Source organism: Mycetomoellerius zeteki, unplaced genomic scaffold (genome assembly GCF_001594055.1).
Source record: "Mycetomoellerius zeteki isolate Tzet28-1 unplaced genomic scaffold, Tzet1.0 scaffold113, whole genome shotgun sequence".
NCBI lineage: Eukaryota > Metazoa > Arthropoda > Insecta > Hymenoptera > Formicidae > Mycetomoellerius > Mycetomoellerius zeteki.
In genome coordinates this window covers 2,353,688-2,375,572 of record NW_017256051.1, presented here as the reverse complement: position 1 = coordinate 2,375,572, position 21,885 = coordinate 2,353,688, and the positions used below count along the sequence as shown (strand labels likewise).

At 40.0% G+C, this 21,885-nt stretch overlaps 1 protein-coding gene across 1 annotated transcript; it reads right to left on the bottom strand.

Annotated features, from left to right (window-relative positions):
- Positions 1-8,686: 8,686 nt before the first annotated feature.
- Positions 8,687-9,274, bottom strand: LOC108727172 (uncharacterized). The gene has a single exon (XM_018455165.1). It carries the CDS (start codon positions 9,272-9,274, stop codon positions 8,687-8,689), a length of 588 nt encoding a protein of 195 aa, XP_018310667.1.
- Positions 9,275-21,885: the final 12,611 nt, after the last annotated feature.

Genomic DNA, 21,885 nt, shown 5'->3' with positions numbered 1-21,885 from the left:
CCTGCCGGTGCGTGTACACCGTCTCGGAAAATGCAGTTTTGAGAAAAACACGTTTAAAGTGAAGCGTGCGCTTTCCTGATATTTACTAATGGCGTCACTCTCACACTAAAACCGACTGTAATTGCTGAAATTGGATTTAGTACAAATTGTGATATCTATAATCCAGAACTCATATTTTGATGGATACATAGCTCTGTATATTTGAAGGGCCCGGGCGGATTACGAATGAGGCGGAGTCGCTCCGACCTGCTGCAGTTGAAATTCACTTTCTCGATCACTTTGACTTTGAATTTTGTTTCCGAATCTTTTTTTTCATCTTCTTAAGAGTTCAAACTAATGATTAAAGCAATGAAAAAAATTTTGATTTTTTGAAACCTCGGGATGGGGTCCCCTCTTAAAAAAAAAGACTAATCTCTGACAAATGTATAGAATTATAGGTTTTTAAGGTTGCTGAAATTAAATCTTTTATCAGATCCTAAAAAATTGAAATCCAAGATGGTGAGCACAATATGGCGACTTAAAAAGCATATTAATTCTTGATTTTCACTACACTCGTATTCTATTCTGAAAAATCCGTAAATAAGGGTTTTCTGAAGTGTTTGAATATAAATCCAACCATTGAATTTATAAAAAATCGAAATACAATTTATAAAAAATATTGAAATTGTGAGAAAGGAATATCAACAGTAATCAACAACACTCTCGAATCGTTTATGATGCAACTCCCTTTTTATTTTTCAATCGCTGCTTCTTCTTTCTCTCTTTAAACTAACTTCCTGCTTGCCAGCGCTGAGCAGATAAAAAAGGAACTAATCCGTTCGGTTACCGACTGTCTGTATAAAATAAATTAGCTTTCTAGCTATAGTTCGGCCTAACAGTTTTGATCGTCCTCGAGGTGCAAAAATGCATCAGAAATGTAAAATAAATTTTCAAACGAAACTTAAATTATGGATATAACAACGAAAATTAGAACTATACGCATATGATCAGATTTCGTCAGCACGCCGCAAGTGATCTACACTAATTATTCCATTATATGGGATTTGTATAAGCTGAAAACCGTCGATATCGGTTATTACATATCGATCGAAGTCTAACGCTTTTTTATGATATATGGTCCCTTGTACCTCGGGATAAACTTCTTATTTACTTCAGGAGTGTTATCGATATTCCTAACCATCACGTAATCATCTTCTCTGTACAATTTACGAGTTACACGTTTTTTGTTGTACTCATCGCAGTTTTCCTTTTATAATGTCTCAATGGCATTCGAGGCTTGTTGTCGCATGGCCAGAAGATCTCTTTCCTGTTCCAAAGATTCTTCCAACGCCTCTCGAATTTTGTCGCAACAATTATTCTGGTTAATCCCGAACAATAGCTTACTCGGTATCGAATTCGTTGATCTACTCACTGTATTGTTAACAGCATATTCTACGGATTGAATAGTGTTATCCCACTTACTTATATCTGTCATGATCTTTGCAATCATCGGAACGATAAAACGGTTCATTCTCTCCACTTGTCCGTTGGCTCGTGGAGTACCTACTGCTAATACATGTTGGATGTCTAATTCTTTCATCGCAGTGGAGAATTTAGTGGAAGCAAAACAGGTTCCACGGTCGCTAACAATACGTTTAGGCTTGCTATACGCACTGAAGTACTCACTTAAATACTTCAGCACTTCGTCAGTTGTGGTCGATTTACACGGATACAATCGAATGAATTTTGTAAACCCATCTACAATAAAAAAATGTGTTTAAAACCACGTTCTGTTTTTTTTAAAGGGCCTAAATGGTCTACATGAACGGTGTGAAAGGGTACACTCTCCTTTGGTATCGAGTGTAGATGACCTTCCGCTTTTCCGCTCGTGGGTGAAAATTCTGTACACTTCAGGCAATTAGTAATATATCCTTTCACTTTCTCATGCATTTTGGGAAACCAATACACGCGTGTTACGTTTTCGATGACCTTTTCTACTCCAACATGACCGATGTCATCATAGCAAGTACGCATTATATTGTTCTCTAAACATTCCGGTACATAGAAAAGTAATTTACCGTTTTTAGCTTTTCGATAAACAAGTCCGTCTCGCAATTCAAAGTACCTATCCTCTTGCGCTTCCAACTGTTCGCGTATTTGTTGAATGGTCATGTCTTTATCCTGCTTCACCGACAACACTCGCTCAAGTGTATTACCTTCTAATACCAATATAGCGTGACACCGGCTGAGGGCATCAACGTGGGACATTTTTGATCCCGGACGATACTCGACCGTATAGTTATATGATTGCAAGAATAGTGCCCATCTTGAAATGCGCGGATTCATGTTTTGTTTATTGAGCGTCAACCGGAAGCTATCAGTCAGAATTTTAAACTGAATTCCCGCCAGATAAATATGAAACCTTTTAATTGTGTAAATCACAGCCAAGTATTCAAGCTCATAACTGTGATACCTTGATTCTGTATCTGTAGTACGCTTACTAAAATAGAACACGGGTTTAAATCCATGATCCGATTGTCGCTGCAACAAAATCGCACTAAACCCAGTCGAGCTCGCGTCGCAATGAAACTCGGTTTCCAACTTGGGGAAGTAAATCGCCAATATTGGTCGCGTAATCAAGCAATTCTTTAGAATGCCCGATATTCATTTGCTTCGAACCGAAATTTTGTACCTTTCCTTAAAAGGTCATACAATGGCTTCGCGATACGCGAGAAATCTTTAATAAATCGTCGGAAGAAACTCGCTAGGTCAATGAAGCGAAGGTGAACCTCATTTATATTTCTCGGTAAGGAATATTTTAATATTGCATCCACATTTTCCGTACCAGGCCAGATGCCTTTATAATCAATCGTATACCCTAGATAATTGATCTCAAACAAAATCGAACATTTATCGAATCGAAAATTCAAATGAAATTGAGAAGCGAGTCTCAAGACCTAACGTATCTAAGTGTGGCACTTAGTGGCACTCTCTGTGGCAATTAGTATGTCGTCGACATATAGCAATAACTTATCCTGTCGGATCAAATCAGAAAAGATGTTATGAATAAATCGCTGGAAGACTCTTGGCGCATTCATTAAGCCAAATGGCATACGCAGATATTCAAACTGCCCCAAAGGAGTTATAAATGCCGTGAATATATAATATATATATATATTTAATAGATGTTTCTGCCACCTTAACGTGGTGAAATCCATTACGCAAATCGAGGCATGTGAAATATCGTTTATTCCGCAATCTGTCTAAGTGATCGTCGATCAATGGTGTGGGAAAATTATCCTTAACGGTTATTTTATTTAATTCGCGATAGTCCACACAAAGACGTAGTTCCCCATTTTTCTTATGAACAAGTACGATAGGGCTCGCGTACGAGGAGTCACTTTGTCGAATAATATTGTTGAGGCGCAGCTCGGATAGAACAGGTTGTATCGAGAAACAACACCGTGAATGTACGTTATTAACGCAGTTTAATAGCAGATATAATACAAACGTAGAGGTAAAGAAAAACTGAACTGAAAAGATATACGTTCGCAACTTGTACATATTGTATATTGGCTCGCGAGCGTGGAAGACCGAAAGATGATAAAAAAAAACGAGCAGTCGAGAGAGTCTTCGTCGTCAGAACTGCAACGCCATTGATATCAGCGCTCTAGTGACTTTCGACACGTCCTCTCAACTAGCTTAGTGTGCTGCGTCGGTAATGTTAAACGGATGAGTTAGAAGTCGTTGATTATCTCAACACTCCCATCAAATGACTACTTGCTCATACCTGAAACAAACAAAAAAGGTAAATCTGCAAACAGCAAAGTGATTGACCTGTTGTCCAAGTCAGAGATGAAGTGTCATTCGTTCTTGAAGACGTGAGCATTCTTCATGCCGATGGCACTCCTCAATTTTTGGAAATGTTCACGTGGTAATGCCTTAGTCAATATGTCTGCCTTTTCGTGCTTGGAGTCGTCGTACTCGACGGCTATGGCATTATCCTCAAGCTTCTCTCTGATGTAATGGTACCGAATGTCTATGTGCTTTGTCCTCTTGTGATAATCTTGATTCATGGCTAGTCTTATGGCTCCTTGATTGTCAACTTTCAAAGTAATTGGATCACTGCATATCCTTGGATTCAGATCTTGAAGTAAGTTTCGTATCCACACTGCTTCTTTGCTCGCCTCACATGCTGCCACATATTCAGCTTCCATGGTTGATAAGGAAACACATTTTTGTCTTCTGCTGCTCCATGTCACAGCGCCGTTCCCTATCTCAAATAGGTAGCCCGAAGTTGACCTTCTAGTTCCGATGTCGTTTGCGTAATCTGAGTCGCAATAACCTTTCACTTCTGGTTTAAGGTTAACCTTTATATATTCGATTCCATAGTCGGTGGTGTTTTTGAGATATTTAATGACTCTTTTGAGTCGCATTCTAATGGCTGTCGTTGTGGTTGTTGGCAAATCGACTTAGGTAAGATACTGCGAATGCAATGTCCGGACGACTTACAATTGCTGCAAACATGAGACATCCGATCGCTTCACGATAGGGAATGTCTCTCCCATCACTTTCTTTCGATTCAGACTCATATCTGTCTGGTGGGTGTAAGTTGTCTCTGGAACGCAGTCCGTACCGTTTTTCAACTGATTGCTTCGGTTCGTCGGCTTGATCTTGCTCGATTTGTCGATTTTCAGTGCATTGCTGCTGTGGCTCCTTTTGGGTTGAAGGATCATCTGTCTCTTGAACGGTGTTATTTGAAAGATCGATACTGATCGTTGAGCTGTCTTCTGCGAACTTATACTTTGATGGGACTTCATTGAATAACACATCTCTGGATATTTTAATCTTTTTGGTGACTGGATCAAAGAGACGGTAATTCGTGGACTCGTCGTTATATCCAACAAGAACCATTTGTTTGGATTTCGATGACAGTTTGTCTCTGAACTGTTGGGAACATGCATATAGGCCATACTGCCAAAAACTCTTAAATGCGACAAGGATGGTTTGCGATCTGTCCACAACTCAAACGGAGTGGTATTTGGTTTGCATAGTCGCGGTCCTGTTCAATATGTAAACAGCCGTATTGAAAGCTTCGGCCCAAAGATATTTCGGCATGTCCTTGGCGATGATCATCGAATGAGCACTTTCTATTATTGTCCGCATGTCTCTTTCGGCTCGCCCGTTTTGCTCAGGCGTATAAGGAGCTGTCGTCCCATGCCTTATTCTTTTCTTCTTTAAAAAGTTCCTCATGTCTTCATTGCAATACTCCGTACCGTTGTCAGTATGAAGAGTCTTCACTTGCCGCTTGAATCTGTTTTCTACTTCGGTTAGAAATTCTTTAAATTTCTCAAATGTATCTGATTTGTGTCTTATGAAGACGCTTATTAGACGCTCCTATAACCAGTGCAGGCGTCTTTGAAAACTACAAGAAACTTAGATCCTCTGAGTAAAGCTGTTGACATTGGTCCACACAAGTCACTGTAAATTTTCTCGCCTGGTTCTGGCCGCTGGTTATCGTTCGATTGAGAGAATGGCAGTCTGTGTTGCTTCCCTTTCACACATGATTCACAGAAGAAATTTGAGCTTGTGTCAGAAAGTTTGATTCCTTGAACTAGATTCTTGTTCATCATTTCATGAAGCGCTCGCTTGTTAATGTGACCTAACCTAACCCTAACCCTTTCGTGCCATACTTGCAGGGTCTCGCTTGTGGTTAGATTTATTTCACTTGACGGAACTGTACGTAACAACATTCGATATAAATTATTTGCTTCTCTAGTTGCATTGGCTACTAACCTGTTTCCGTCGTAGATGCAGTGTCAAGTAAGGATTCAGGGGCATGAGGATTTGCTCGTTCAATAAGTATCACAAATCTCCTTTTACTCGAATACAGGTTTTATTGTCTCGCACGTCCAACAACAACAATGATCACGCTCTCGCTCGCACGCTGTATGCGCTTCCCGCTAGAAACGCCACGCCTCTTAGAGTTCGGGAACTACACCCGGTCAGGTTTTTTACCGTCCGGAACATCCTTCCCCCTTCGCGAGAAAAGAAAATATTTTGATGGAGCGTTTGTCGTATCACGAAGTGATTAGCGCTGGGTTGCTTTATAATAAAAATGAAGTACATGTAACTTATAACTACTGCTTAAAACGATTAGGCCTTTTTACCACACGTCCCCTTCGGGTGGTGGTATTCTTCGGATCGTCTGTTTGTCGCTTACCAACTAAAGGAACATTATTCTTAGAATTAGATTGTTCCGCTCCTGAGTTTATCTGGTTATTGACCTCTTCGCAATGTGCTTTACCACGTAAATCGCTTACGGCCCCTGATTCGTCTTGCGGAATTTCTAACGGGTAAACTCTTTGTATTGGCCTTTTAAATACGCCATTTTTGGTTTTCAGAACGACTACTCTTCCTTGGCCATCTCGACCTGGAATCATCTACTACGCGTGCAAGAGGCCAGTCTATACGTCTGTGCATGTTGTCACCAATTAAAACGATATCACCGATTTTGGTCTTCCGAGTTTCTTTCTTTCCGTTTTTCAACAGCAGTTGACCCAGATACTCCGTACGAAATCTCTTTCGAATATCTTCAAAAACCTTCTGCCGGTGTTTGAGTTTTGTGTTTAGTTTTGCTCGATAGAGCATGTCACAGTCAGGAACACCATATTCCTGAATGTCTTGGAGGAACATCGATGGTGACAAAGGTTTTAAATCGCACGGATCTTCTGATATTTAAGTAAGCGGATGACCGTTGATTATCGCTTCTGCATCACAAATGATAGTATGCAAAGTTTCATAAGAAAGACTCGCTTTGCCTAGGATTTTCCGGAGCAGCGTCTTTAGGATTCCTATCAATCTTTCCCACCAGCCACCCCACCATGGTGCTGCTGGGTTAAAATGCCATTCAATTTGTATTGCTGAACTATATTTACTAATTTTTTCCCAATTTAACTTGTTCAACACGTTAGCTGCACCCGTAAAGTTAGTTCCGTTGTCGCTGTATATGATACGAGGACGTCCGCGCCTTGCTACGAATCTGCGTAAACATTCTAGGAAGCCCTGTGTGGATAGCGTCGATGCTAGTTCAAAATGTACTGCCCTGTACACCGCACATGTGAAAATGCAGATCCATGCCTTCCCTTCCCCCCGCAAAATTAAAGATCCTGCGAAATTTATACCAACCACTTCAAAAATTGCTGCATCGCGAGCCCGATTGAGCGGTAAAGGAGAGGCATCGCTTTCCATACGTCTTGCCTTTTGTCTTTTACAAATTACGCAATTTGCTATAACTGATTTTATTACTTTGCGAAGCGAAATGATCCAGAATCTTTCTCGTAGATTTGTCATAATTATTTGTGTCCCCGCGTGACCCATGAATTCATGGTATTCTCGAACTAACAGGTAAATGATGTCGTCATTATTTAGCAAAAGAATGGGACACCGAAAATTGTAATCGTCCGCTCGATTAAAAATCTTAGTTTTTAAAATATATAAACCGTTTTCATTTTTCATCGTTTTAAAGGATGATAATTTATTCTTGGATACAGAATTGAACATGCGGCATTGTAAATGTTCGAATAGCTTAATTTCAGCTGCTTTTGTCTCTGTAAACGTTAGGCGTAGTTTTTTACGATCTATTTCCGGTAAATAAACTGTTTTATACGTCACGCGTTTTAGGATTATTCTCTTTCAACGTTCTTTTTTTATCTATTATTTTCCTACGGTTACTGAAAAACCTATGCATCCATGCCAAGAAACGTATGAGTTTGTTATAGGATGAAAAATAATCCCTGGCTTTGAATTCGGAAATTTCGCCATTGACTAGATGTACGGAAATTGACTTTGTCATCTCATTCCCTATTTCCTCCTTCTTGAAGTTTAGATCTGCCATTGGCCAGTCGGATTCCATTTTGTACAGCCATTTCGGACCTAACCACCATTCGGATTGTACTAACCGCGAAGGGCTACAACCTCGTGAAGGTAGATCTGCGGGGTTCAATTCCCCGGGAACGTATCTCCAGTCGTTTGGCTCGCTGAGCGATCGAATTTCTTTTATCCTGTTCCACACAAATGTACCCCATTGAATGTCTCGTTTAATCCACGCCAAAACCGTAGTGGAATCGGACCAGAACATTGTTTTCAAGACTTTACGTGTTAAAGACGCTGCTACGGCAATGGTAAGTCAACGGCTATAGTAGCCGCCATTAATTCGAGACGTGGAATCGTAGTCTTCTGAGGCGCTATACGAGACCTAGCGCTCAAAAGACTGATGCTTACGGAATTTTCACCTTCGACTCTTGCAAAAACCGCCGCGGCATACGCCAGTCCGCTCACATCACTAAACGTACGTACACAACGCAACGTTAAATTTTCTCTACCGAGTTTTCTAGAGATTTTAATCTGATTCAATATGGGTAACTCTTTTAGCCAGTTATTGAATTTTTCCCCTCGACTATCTACAATTTTCACGTCCCAATCCATTTTCTTTACCCATAAATCTTTCAGTAGCAACTTGGGTGGCAAAGACACAAGGCACGTGAAACCAATGGGGTCAAAAACTTTGTGCGTTGCAGACAAGATTGTTCTCTTGGTCACAGTATCAGTCTCGTTAACTTTTAACATTGCCGGATTTATCGATATTGTGTCCTTTCTTTTGTTCCACAAGGTGCCTAAAACGAGACTTATCTCACCATCCGTCGAATCACCCGAGACTTTCCATCTCCGTAACTCGAAACCGCCCGCCGTCATAATCGATGGCTTCTTGTATAAATTCCTTTACTTCGCGATCCGAATTTGCACTCGTGAGGCAATTATCGACGTAGAACGACTGTTTTAATTTCTCTGCTGTACTACGAACTTTTCCGGCGTATTCCAGATATGACGATAAATATAACTCAAGAATAGCTGCTAATAAAAAGGGGCTACATGCTAGGCCAAAAACTACCCGGCAATGACGAAAAATCACAATTTCGTTATTTACTACCCAGAAGAAACGAAGGTAATCGCGATCAGTCTCGTTTACGGTAATCTGTAAGAATACTTTTTTGATGTCTGCCACAATACCGATTTCTCCTTCTCGAAATCTATTTAAGGACGACGGTATTAGTTCGATTAAGTTCGGGCTCGTTTCCAAACACTGGTTTAACGACGGGTAACCCTTCTTGCAAGCAGAGGCGTTAAATACTGGTCTTATTTTCGTCGTGCCATGGGTCTTTACTACCGGGCGATGCGGCAGGTAATGGCAGACAACGTCATCTTTTCCAGGCGCCTTCTCGATGACACCAGCCATTCCTTAAAAACATTATCGTATGTTTCAAAAAGGTTTTGCGTTTTGAATCTTTCAATACATTTTTAATCTATTACGAGCGATATCGTAGTTACTTGAGACCGGCGTATGATCCTCTCTCCACAGTAATTTGACCTCGTACCGACCATCCGGGTTCAACTTCGCTGTTTTCTTTAAGAACTTTCAAGTTTGTTCGTCTCTTACCAATTTACTCGCCTTTTCGATCGGATCTGTGATTCCAATGACATCTAAACGTCATAAGTCGGACGGACTAGCCTCCTGCACGAAAAGTGTCGTAACCATTGTCGCTGTATCTGGTTTCGACGACACCTTCGGTAACTTTCCCATCACGGTCCAACCTAGATGAGTTTCACAAGCAGTTAATTCGTTTTTTAAATTATGTTTCTGATCGGTCATTAATTTCCCCGCTACATCTGCACCGATAAGAATACCAATGGAACTGTTTTGGTTGCCAATGTCAGTCAAAATAATGTTTTCAGTACGTAGCTCTTCGACCCACGTATCGTTTTTAATGCTCGGGATGGTACCGCAAATAGTATTTTGAGTCATCGCAGTGAAATTGCATTCATATGAATCATCTAGATTGTGACAATCTTGCGTTTCGCGGGTTTTCTCCGTGTTCAGATCCATTCTTGGAATGTCAACGTTTCGTGAACCTTGCAGTTCACTTCATCAGGGCGAGGAGCAGCCTGATACTAAGCTGTTCTCCCGGGTCGTTCCTTTTATATTACGCTGCTTGTGTGGGGGGGAGGAGGGGGGAGAAAATTGTGAGTCAAGGGGGGGAGAGGAATTCGGCCGGTTTTCAATAGCCGGGAGGATGGTCTTCCATATTTTATTTATATTGTAGCCATTATCTCTATTTAGATTGTTAGGGTGTTTTTGTATTTCTATGGCTTCTCTATACTTTCTTCGAAAGTATGATGCAATGTTGGCTATTGTGGTCGTTTTATCGAACTGTATTTGATGTCCTGCTTCGATATTGTGTTCTGATAGTGCCGACTGCGTGGCGTGTTTTAGCCTGACATCGCGTTGGTGTTCTTTTATCCGTAGGTTGACCATTCTCCCGGTTTCTCCGATGTATACTTGCCCGCAGGATCTGAACACGGAGAAAACCCGCGAAACGCAAGATTGTCACATAGGTAACACCCGTGAAAGCCTCAAGAATATTATTAAATCATCTAGATTTTTCACGCGTAAGTAATCAAAAACACGTCATGTTCTTCACATTCTGATTTAACTTCGCCGAACAATGAATGTGACACATCTATTTTCCTGCGAGACACATAACCTAATTCTCTGGTGATATCGGTGCAAATGTAAGAACATTGGGAGGCCGTATCAATAATTGCTCTGACCATTTTTTCGCGCGACGCGGAATACACCTTCACCCGAAGAGTCTGTAGGCAGATATCCGGTCTTTCGCAGAAGGTGGCTAAATTATGTTCGTCCGCCGTTTTCTTATTGTCGTCCGATTTGTTCGCGGGCGCGAGTTCTTTGCGAGATAGGTCCGGACATATCAATAACACATGTCGTTTCGTACACCAATCGCATTTTAACTTCGTTCTACATTTTTGCGCAATGTGACCGCGAATCAAACAATTCAGGCAAGCATTCTCTTTTTTAACGATATCTTTACGCTCGTCTAACGATAACTTACGTGCCTTCTCGCAAGCGAGACTCTCGTGACTCGATTTACAGAATATACAAACCGCTTTCCTTGGTTCCTTGGAAACGAGAAGGATGCTCGCGCTTGCCACTTCCTTGGATGATTTCGTCTTGCTCTTCGGCTTCTTGTTTTTTTCTTACTCCGTCGGTAATCTAAATCCCGTCAGTGCCATATCAATGCATTCCTCGTTTTCCACTTTCAACTGTAGAAATTTCAGCAATCTCGCTAGTCGATCAGTAGTTTCCTGTTGTTCCTTCTTTTCTGTCCTCTCTTTGCCCACTTCGTTGCCATGCTCGTAGGACTTCTTCGGGGAGGGACGACTCGACCAGAGGGTACAGCATAGCCGCGCATTTGTCCGTTGTTACACCAAGTATCTCTAACGCGCGGATGTAGCACTCGACTTTATCGTAGATGCCGGAGAGTGCCAATTTCTTGTTTCCCTTTAAGGCGTTCTGTAATACTAGACCCAGAAGTTCGCGGACGTAAAATTCTAGCACAATGTCATCTCGTCCGAAACGATTTTTTAAACTCGTTATTGCTTTAACGTAATTCTCTCCCGTGGGAGAAAAGCTTTTCACGAGTTCACTCGCGCGTGATTCTGGAACCGTAGCTTGCAGCAAATATTGGAACTTGTCTTCGTGGCTTATGGAGGGATCTTCATGTATTTTCTTGAATTGGCTACAAAAAGGCAGCCATTCCTTAATATTACCGCTAAATTTTGGTAATTCGAGCTTGGGGAACTTTGACGTCTTCGCAGTGTTATTCGGTATCGTTCTTGACACGCCTTCGGTCATCGCAGACATCACAGTCATTATTCTCATTTTCGCCGTCAGATACTGCGACTTGTACGTATCATCCGACTCTAATTCTTTTGTGATTACCTCGACGTCTAAGTCTGATTGGAAGAGCGCTTGGTTATATGCCGAATGCATCGTGTCTAGTTCCGTCATTTTGGTTTCTAAGAACTGGAATGCTACCATCTTATCTTCTTTCGAGCAGTCGCTATTCATCTTTGTAGTGAATGCTGTGAGTGCTTTAGTGAAGGCCATTCGAAAGACTTTTCTCTGTTTCTTAACGGCGTCCATCTTGTCTTCCGCTGCCTTGCACACACGTCGATTTCGCACTAGACCCTGATATCAAAATGAAACGACTCACTATCTTTTTTATCCTGTCACGGTCGCCAAATGTCAAGTAAGGATTCAGGGGCACGGGGATTTGCTCGTTCAATAAGTATCACAGATCTCCTTTTACTCGAATACAAGCTTTATTGTCTCGCACGTCCAACAACGACAATGATCACGCTCTCGCTCGCACGCTATATGCGCTTCCCGCTGGAAACGCCACGCCTCTTAGAGTTCGGGAACTACACCCGGTCAGGTCGGTTTTTTTTACCGTCCGGAACACGCGGGCTCTACTGCCTTCCTTTATTATTTTCATTCCCTTTTTTTGTGATGACGCTTTCCGAGAATAAATTCTTTCTAAATTCGGCGGGAATGTAGAGCACTTCGTTTATTGTGGATTCATACCACTTGTCGTTGATTACCTTTTCGATTTTGATCGTGCCTTTTCCTTTGACTGAAATTGTGCGGTTGTTTTCAAGGGTAACCACTTGCTCTTGTATCTCTTGAAATGTGGAGAAAAAATCCCGACGATAGCATGTGTGCTGATTCACCACTGTCCATGATCCATGATTTTTCTGGATTTGTCGTCTAATACGCTGCTGCACTGCATTGAATGCTGTCATATTTCCCAGATTGTTGCTCTTCGTTTTGTCATTGTTTCCACGATTTCCATTCGTCTTTGGCGGAGCACGGTAATTTTTTGCAAAATGCCCCTTTTTATTGCAGTTGAAGCACACTACATTGAGTTTGGAAGATTTTCTTTAAGTGTTTTTCTTCTTTTCCGCAACTGTGCTGAGAGCAGTTTCACTGGTCTCGTTCGCATCTAAACGCGCTTCTTCGTCAAGTAGCCGCGCCATTAGATTGGCTATGGTCTGTTTGGTCTCGTCCAATGAGAGCCATGCTTGCCGAACGCCGTTGTATTTGAGCGGAATACTCCCTAGTATCTTTGTCATTATGGCGCTGTCGCTGATTGGTTCTTCTTTGTCTCGTATTTCTTGCGCAAGGTTCTCTACCTTTGCTATATGCTGCGAGATCGAGTCAGAGCTTTCCATCTTATATTGATAGAACTTTTCATGCACCAGCATCTTGTTCAATTCGGTCTTTTGCTCGTAGATGGAGTTCAGCTTTTGTAGAATCTCCTTCGAGCTCGTGCAATTCTGTATCAACGTGACTTGCGAGAATTCCATGGCGGACGTTATGATGTACATGGCGGCAGCATCCTTCTTCAACCATGTTTTCAGCTCTTCGGCTCTTGCGGCGTTTCCCGGATCTGGCTTTATCAAGGTGCCCATCACTATCTTGTCGACTTCCTTTGCACGCAGGGCACACATTAATTGAAACTTCCACTGTTGATAGTTCTTTCCATCGAATTTTGCCATATGTAAAATTTCTAGCTTTTCTACCATCTTGAGCTATTCTGTGTTTCGGCGATGAATGTACATGCGACTCTTAACTTGCACGGTTCTACAGTAGACGTCACAAGCTGAATCTTGATCGATTCTTTCTTACTGCAGTTCGGTGAAGACAAAAAAAACTTCACTTGTAACTCGAAGCCTGTTCTTCTCATTTATCTTGCACATGTGTCTGGGCCCATAACCTGTTGAGGCGCAGCTTGGATAGAACAGGTTGTATCGAGAAACAACCATGAATGTACGTTATTAACGCAGTTTAATAGCAGATATAATACAAACGTAAAGGTAAAGAAAAACTGAACTGAAAAGATATACGTTCGCGACTTGTATATATATTGGCTCGCGAACTTGGAAAACCGAGAGATGATAAAAAAAAAAACCGAGCAGCCGAGAGAGTTTCCGTCGTCAGAACTGCAACGCCATTGATGTCAGCGCTTTAGTGACTTTCGACCCGTCCTGTCAACTAGCTTAGCGTGCTGCGTCGGTAATGTTAAACGGATGAGTTAGAAGTCGTTTATTATCTCAACAAATATTTTCACTCAATAAGTTATCTAAAATTTCCTGCAATTTCTGTTTATCAGCATACGAGAGTCTACGCGGACGATAGCTAATCGATTGATCATGTTTTAAGTTAACCACTAATTCTACATCGGATGGAGGGGTTACAATGGCCTCACGTTTCTCTAGATATTCATCTTGGAATAAGTTTTTCACTTCTTCTCTAATTCGGTAATCTATCCGCGGATTAACCTTCAAATCTTCAACGACCATCGCCGGTCCAGATGCGCAATCTATTTGAAAGATATCACTCGATTCACACTCTTGTTTATTTTCATCCATCTGCGCTAGTTCATGGTTTTCCCTTATTCTATCAATTAATGGCAATACATCTCGACATTGCGGCGAAAAAATGTAATCGCGCTCAAGTATCGCTGCAAATGTTATCGTTTCAGCCGGAACTGCATGAAACTTTATTTGAACTGGAATATTCTCTGTAATGCAATCAATTTCGAAGAGACTTACAATATTTATCTTTGACTTGTTAATACCAAAAAACGACGCTACATCCGTAGGGATAGCCTTACAAGCCCATCGCGGTACATAATCTTCCCGAATCAATGAATGGGCGATCCCGTATCAGTCATCACATTTATACAAGAAGTATGGTTATTATTCCTACCTTGACCGTATAGTTTACACTTACCATAAGTGGCTCGATACCAACATTCGTCGCTTGAACGACATGTGTAGTTTCCTCTTTTGGTGGCTGACTTACGCCTTTCTTCGGTTCTTCAAGGCAATCCCGAATTCTGTGCGACTTACTTCCGCAACGGAAGCACGATCCCTTCTCTCTTGCTGGCGTCTTCTTACATTCAGTTGACAAATGACCGAATTCGCTGCAATTAAAACAGCGCGGTCGATTCTCGTGTGGCACTGTCGTCTTATTCGTTCCTCTTTTTTCTCATCACGTCGTGATCGATCCGCTTTCTCTGGCTTTTTGTCCTTCTTACGTTGAAATCTCTTTGAATATGAAGGCAATGATAGATTCGCAAAAGCCTCCAATAACTCGTCTTTATTCTGAAATCGCTGGATACGCGTTGATCGCGCATGCGGCCATCAGGTATGCCATCGGTAAACCTTCGGATGAGCTGCATATTCGAAACGAAACAAACGACCACGTGTTTTTGATGTATTTTTGGCTCCTGAAAACAAATATGACAGCAGAAATTGGCGCTCGGCCGTATCTTGGCCGCAATTTCGAAAAAACATCGAAAAAACGTGATTTTTTTTAGTTTTTTGTATTTATTTCGAAAAATGCAAATCGTATGAAAAAATGTTTCAAACAAAAAATGCAGAGCGGAAAATCCTCTACAAATAAGGTTTGATACACTTTTGTCGTATCTTGTATAATAAACGCGTAATCCGTAGTTAAAGTACCCAACTTAATCAATTAGGTTTCTCGCAAGTGAAATGTGCCAAAATTTAGTATGTATGAGGACGTGATTCGCAGGCATTTTATACAGTATCTTATAGATATATCTACGCATATATCTATATATATTATATATTGCAAAATGTCTAGTGATGAGTTGAATGTAGCATTCCAGAGAATATCACATAGCGAATTCTTGCATTTCGCTTACACACACACACACACACACACACACACACACACACACACACACACAAATACACAACGTTACGTAGCGACTGAAATATGCTCTGTGGTCACATGCGCATGCTCTGTGATCACATGCGCATGCGTTGTACGTACTTTTCGGTAAGAGTGCACGAAATTTAAAGTCATAATCCATTAAATTAATAACCATTAATAACCCATGTGGATAGTAGGATAGCCGCCCGAACGAAATAAAATAACATATCCTACCCGCTTGGGGCCTAACCGCCTAGAAGTTACAGCTGAGACAGTGTCTGCTTGGAATATTCCTAACCCAATGAAGACAGTGGGGTGTGAGAAGACTTTTTAAAGACAGTAAAAACCCATTTGGAATTCTCACCCCAAATATCAATGGGTTAAAAATATTCCAAGCAGACACTGTCTCAGCTGTAACTTCTAGGCGGTTAGGCCCCAAGCGGGTAGGATATGTTATTTTATTTCGTTCGGGCGGCGTAGCCGCCCGAACCCAAGCATTACTGTCTATACATCCCACTATCCACATGGGTTATTAATGGTTATTAATTTAATGGATTATGACTTTAAATTTCGTGCACTCTTACCGAAAAGTACGTACAACGCATGCACATGTGATCACAGAGCATAAACGTGTAAGTAAAGGCCGCACAAACGTGTAACTAGTCACTTTCATCGCTGTTTTACGGGCTTCCTTTTGTGATTAGGACAAAAATGTGTACAATCTTTTTTATAGAGAATTTCATGCTCTACAATTTTTGTTTGAAACATTTTTTTGTACGATTCGTATATTTCGAAATAAATGCAAGAAACTTAAAAAAATGTCGTTTTTCAGCTGTTTTTTCAAGATTACGGCCAAGATACGGCCGAGCGCCAATTTCTGCTGCCATATTCGTTTTCAGGAGCCAAAAATACATCAAAAACACGTGGTCGTTTGTATGATTTCGAATATGCAGTTCATCCGAAGGTTTACCATGCCATCAATTAGATCTGTCAGTTCATCTTCAGCAATCGACGCTTTATTTGCCAATATTGTTTTGGCGTGGAAATACGCCGTGAAACTCTCCCGTCTGCCACATCCGTTTCTCAAAACTCCGTCTCAATTCTAACTTGCTCCTTCTAGGATTGAACATACGATTCATATTTTCAATTCATCGACACTTAACTGGAGAGATGTCGATGTCGAATGAAACCATTCTTGTGCTTTCCTTTTCAAGTGTGAGCTTAGCAGTACCTTCATCGCATCTTCACTCAATTGATACGTTGTACGTAAAACTTCAGCCTGGCCCTTCCAAGCATCGAAATTATCCTTCTTACCCGTAAAATCGGCAAGTAAGTCACTAACCTCTCTGAGTCGCAATGACGGAGCAGTGGATACACGGGGTGTAACCGTTGAACGATCACTCTCACTACGTTCAGCCAATCGTAACTCTCGTTGTAGTACCGCATTTTCACGTCTCAATAGTTCAAGTTCTCTCTGTAATAGATCGTCGGTATTCTCGTTCCTTCTTTCTTTTCTATAGTTCATAGCACTAAGACTCGCGTCGGTCGTCGCACTAGCTTCCGTTTCCGAAGACACTTGTCTCGTGTTTCGGTCACCTTACCATCCATCATGGCGGCGTTTATAACCTGCGAGAACAAGTCCGGGTTTATAGCAGCCAATCGTGTAATCAAGTTTTGAGCCAGTCGTCACCAATCCTAGCTTTCTTAAGAAATGTTTCAATTGTGTAACGGTGTTATCCTGATAGCATGATATGTTATGCACACACGCGTCAATTTCAATGGCTCAATCCAATATGTCGGGAACGGCTTCAATACAATATGCCGGTACAACAATCCACCGGGCACACAATACGATTCACAGTACTCTCGCGAGTTCGGACACAATTCGACAATGCTCGCGAAAATGCTATATCTCAGGCGTGTTTTTATCCCACTTCTGAAGTCTGTGGGAAAGGAATATCAACAGTGATCAACAACATTCTCGAATCGTTTATGATGCAACTCCCTTTTTATTTTTCAATCGCTGCTCTCTCTCTCTCTCTCTCTCTCTCTCTTCTTCCTCTCTTTCTTAAACTAACTTCCTGCTCGCCAGGTGCTAAGCAGGTAAAAAAGGAACTAATCTGTTCGGTTACTGACTGTCTGTACAAAATAAATTAGCTTTCTAGCCATAAAATACAATTTATAAAACAAACGTAAGAATATTGAAATAAAATTTGTAAAACAAACCGAATGCATATTCGTAATCTCAGCAACCTCAAAAACATAAATATAACTCAAAAAATGAGTATGTTCATAGGGGCTTTTTTTTCACAAATGAATTTAACCTAAAAAAGCGTTTTTTTCGCGTTAAAATGTTTATAACAAAAAAAAAAATACAAACAAAATAGAAAAATCAGTACATAGAAGTCGAAATTATATATTAATATAGTGAATAATGAAAAAAGAATCATTAATTTCGGTGAAACCTTCGAAATATAGTCTAGAAAAGAAGAGCCAAAAGGTGTAACATATATTATATGTTACGCTGTGACTCAAAGCGTCAAGGGGATGTTGGATCGACGGCCAAACTTAATCGAGGTTGATAGTATAGACTTTTTTTAATTCCAAATTCAATAATAGTGACATCTTCCATTAATTTCTTATACTTATTATATATCGTTGTGTCTCGCTCAAACACATTCATCTGTCCTTATTTAACATATTGCAACGCTATCTCTTAGAAGATCCAATACCTACTGCTAGACACAATTATTGCTTTGTTTACTATTCCGAGTCTTCGCTTAGCATTCGTATACACGTCAATTGCAGATCGATGTAAATCTTTCTTTTAAAGCTTTTAATCTTAGTTTCATAAACTCAGTATTGTTTATGCACGTAATGCACTGAGTGCTGCACTATCGTTTGGTCTATACGAACTATAAAACTTTTGTATTAAGGAAACATCTACGTCAGGTGACAGCTCCACGAGTTGAAAAAATGTAAATTTTTAACTTTTTTCCTGATTTTAGTATAGTCTATTACAGCACTCCCAAATTTTGCGTCTACTTTAATCCTGTAAAAGGATTTTTGATTCCGTTCAGTAAATTCGAAAATTTATGTCGATCTGCAAAATCCCGACAATTTGGCCACTCCAGCATCCTCTTAAGTAGAAAAAAATAAAAACCATCGAAAAAGGCCTTTTTGCACTCGCTCTCTGTTCAGCGAGATTTAAATACAAAGCTTTGAAATTCTCATAAAATGTAGCCTTCGTGATGACGAAACGATCTAGCCCTGAAATGTTCATTAGTTTTTGCAAAAAGCCATTTTTTCACTAAACATCTGTCTGCACAAAACTTGTTTTTTTCATCTTTGAGTAGTCGCACAGCAATTTACAGGAGTGATTATTCTTCAAGAGTTGCACTATTATGTACACTTAGTAACAAAACTATTTTTTGCAGTTAAATTATTTTAAAATGATTTTGAAAAGTAGGTATCTTTCGTATAAAAAATGGAATAATTTCGTTAATGGTAATTATGCGGTATAAGAGACTACTCTCCAATGACCTTGACATATGTTGTCAAGGTTATGACCGAGACCCCTGTGAAGCTAGTCCCCATTATTAAAAAAAATAATTTTTTTTGAGAGTTCTGAATAGATTTCCAATAGCTCCAGAGTTCCTGATAGATTTAAGAAATAGTTCTGGCCATTATAAAGCCATAAAAACGCGATTAAAAAAATGGGAGGCTAACTTCACGCAACCCCTCATTTTCGAAAAAAATATTTTTTTAGAGTTTTGGATAGATTTTGAATAGTTCCAGAGTTCCTGATAGATTTAAGAAATAGTTCCGTTCGAGAGAAAGTAAAAAAAAAACGTCATTGAAAAATCCGAAATTGACACCTAAAAACCAGCCATAACTTTGAAAGTATTATTTTTACACAATTTTCTCATTAAGATATTTTATAGAATTCTGCGGGGGTTATCCAGAACTCTCGACAGAACTGTTAGAATTCTTCAAAAAATTTTTTGTTCTACTAAATTAGAAAATGGACACCTATAATCGCTCGTAACTTTTTCAGTTCAAATTCTACGGACTTTTGTCATTAGGATTTTCAACAGAACTCTGGGGGGGGGGCTATCCAGAACTCTCAACAGAACTGTCAAAACTCTTCAAAAAATTTTTTGCTCTTCTGAATTAGAAAATGGACGGCACGAAACCACAGCAGCGTACTGAATACCCAGACATTTAATTCCTCGACGGCGAACATCTAGACACCCACTTCCTCGACGGCGAACACCTAGACACACATTTCTCCGACAGCGAACACCTAGACACCCACTTACTCGTCGGCGAATATGTAGACAACACCTAGACGCTTAATTCCTCGACGGCGAACACCTAGACATTTAGTTTCTCAATGACGTACACCTAGACACCCATTTTTTCGACGGCTAGCATGTAGACATCCGCTTTCTCGACGGCGAACACCAAGATGTTCATTTCCTCGACGGCGAATACCTAGTACTTCCATACCCAACTTTTTCGATACAAAACATGATTAATGACTCTAAATTAGTCTAAATTCCGATTGCTCCAGGAATGTGTGATCGTAGAAAGTAAAGATTTGACATTAATGTATGAAAATAACATTTTATGACAAAAAACAAAAACCTGTACGGGTTACATCTGTCATCGGGTAATATAACTGATACGGGTACTCGGGTAATACGATTAATACGGGTAACCGGGTAATGCGTCCGGGTAATACGACTAATATCGGGTATCTGGGTATTACCCGCATGTTTCGGGTAATGAGCGAGTACCCGGGTTATTCGGGTAACTTATTACCCGATTCAAATCATTAGCCCTACTACAAAGTTACCGACGTCGCCGCGGTCGCTCCGCTCGTCAACTTAGACTCGACGCAGACGCAGCGACGCGACGGTTGAAACAGTGATTGAGGAGAAACAACATTGTTATAAAACTTTAGTCGTATATTTAGTAGCATTACGATACACGGAACAATTGTATTATCATGCTTATTTTATCAAATATTTTGTTATGAAAATGGCTCATACAATGCTGGATTTCATTCGGGTCAGGAATATTAATTAAAAGATGTAGCTGTATTTATAATTTTCACACGTTTCGCAGTCATACTGTTACATATTAAAAAATGTATGAATATGTATTAACAAATTTATATTCAACAATTATATATAACAGTTCTGTCGAGAGTTCTGGGTAGCCCCCGCAGAGTTCTGTCGAAAATCCTAATGACAAAAGTCCGTAAAATTTGAACTGAAAAGTTACGAGCAATTATAGGTGTCGATTTTCTAATGTAGAAAAGCAAAAAATTTTTTTAAGAGTTCTGACAGTTCTGTTGAGAGTTCTGGGTAGCCCCGCAGAATTCTATAAAATATCTTAATGAGAAAATTGTGTAAAAATAATACTTTCAAAGTTATGGCTGTTTTTAGGTGTCAATTTCGGATTTTTCAATGACGTTTTTTTTTACTTTCTCTCGAACGGAACTATTTCTTAAACCTATCAGGAATTCTGGAACTATTCAAAATCTATCCAGAACTCTAAAAAAATGATTTTTTTTGAAAATTGGGGACTGCTTGAAGTTAGCCCTCCATTTTTTAATCGTGTTTTTATGATTCTATATATATAATGGCCAGAACTGTTTCTTAAACCTATCGGGAACTCTGGAACCATTGGATATCTATTCAGAACTCTCAAAAACATTTTTTTTTTAATAATAGGGGGCTAGCTTCACAGGGGTGACCCCAAGTGACCTTGAAATTTTAGTCGTCGCTCGTTGTTCGTTAAAAAGTTATTAACAAAAAAGTTCATTAAAAAAAATGTGGTATTAAAGCAAAGAATTTGTTTGTAAAACAGAAAATATTTTATTATGTATAATTTACACCTTTTCCATTCTTTTTACATGGATAGGAGTTTAAATCTAACATTTCGCGAAAATAAACACTGTAACCCGAATCTCACGTTTCCAATTATTCGTGTATGCTTGTTTCAACGTGAAAGATAAAATATCATGCAAAAATTCCTCAGATATAGCATTTACGTAGGCGAAATTAACCAGTATCATCCGTTTATGATTGGTCAAATTGCGACCCCAAAACATTTTGCGTATGAATTTCGGCCATAATTTTGCATCACCAACAACATCTTGAACAGCAAGCTAAGCATTATTATTTAATTGTGCCATTGAATCTCATTTTATAATTAATATAATAGAT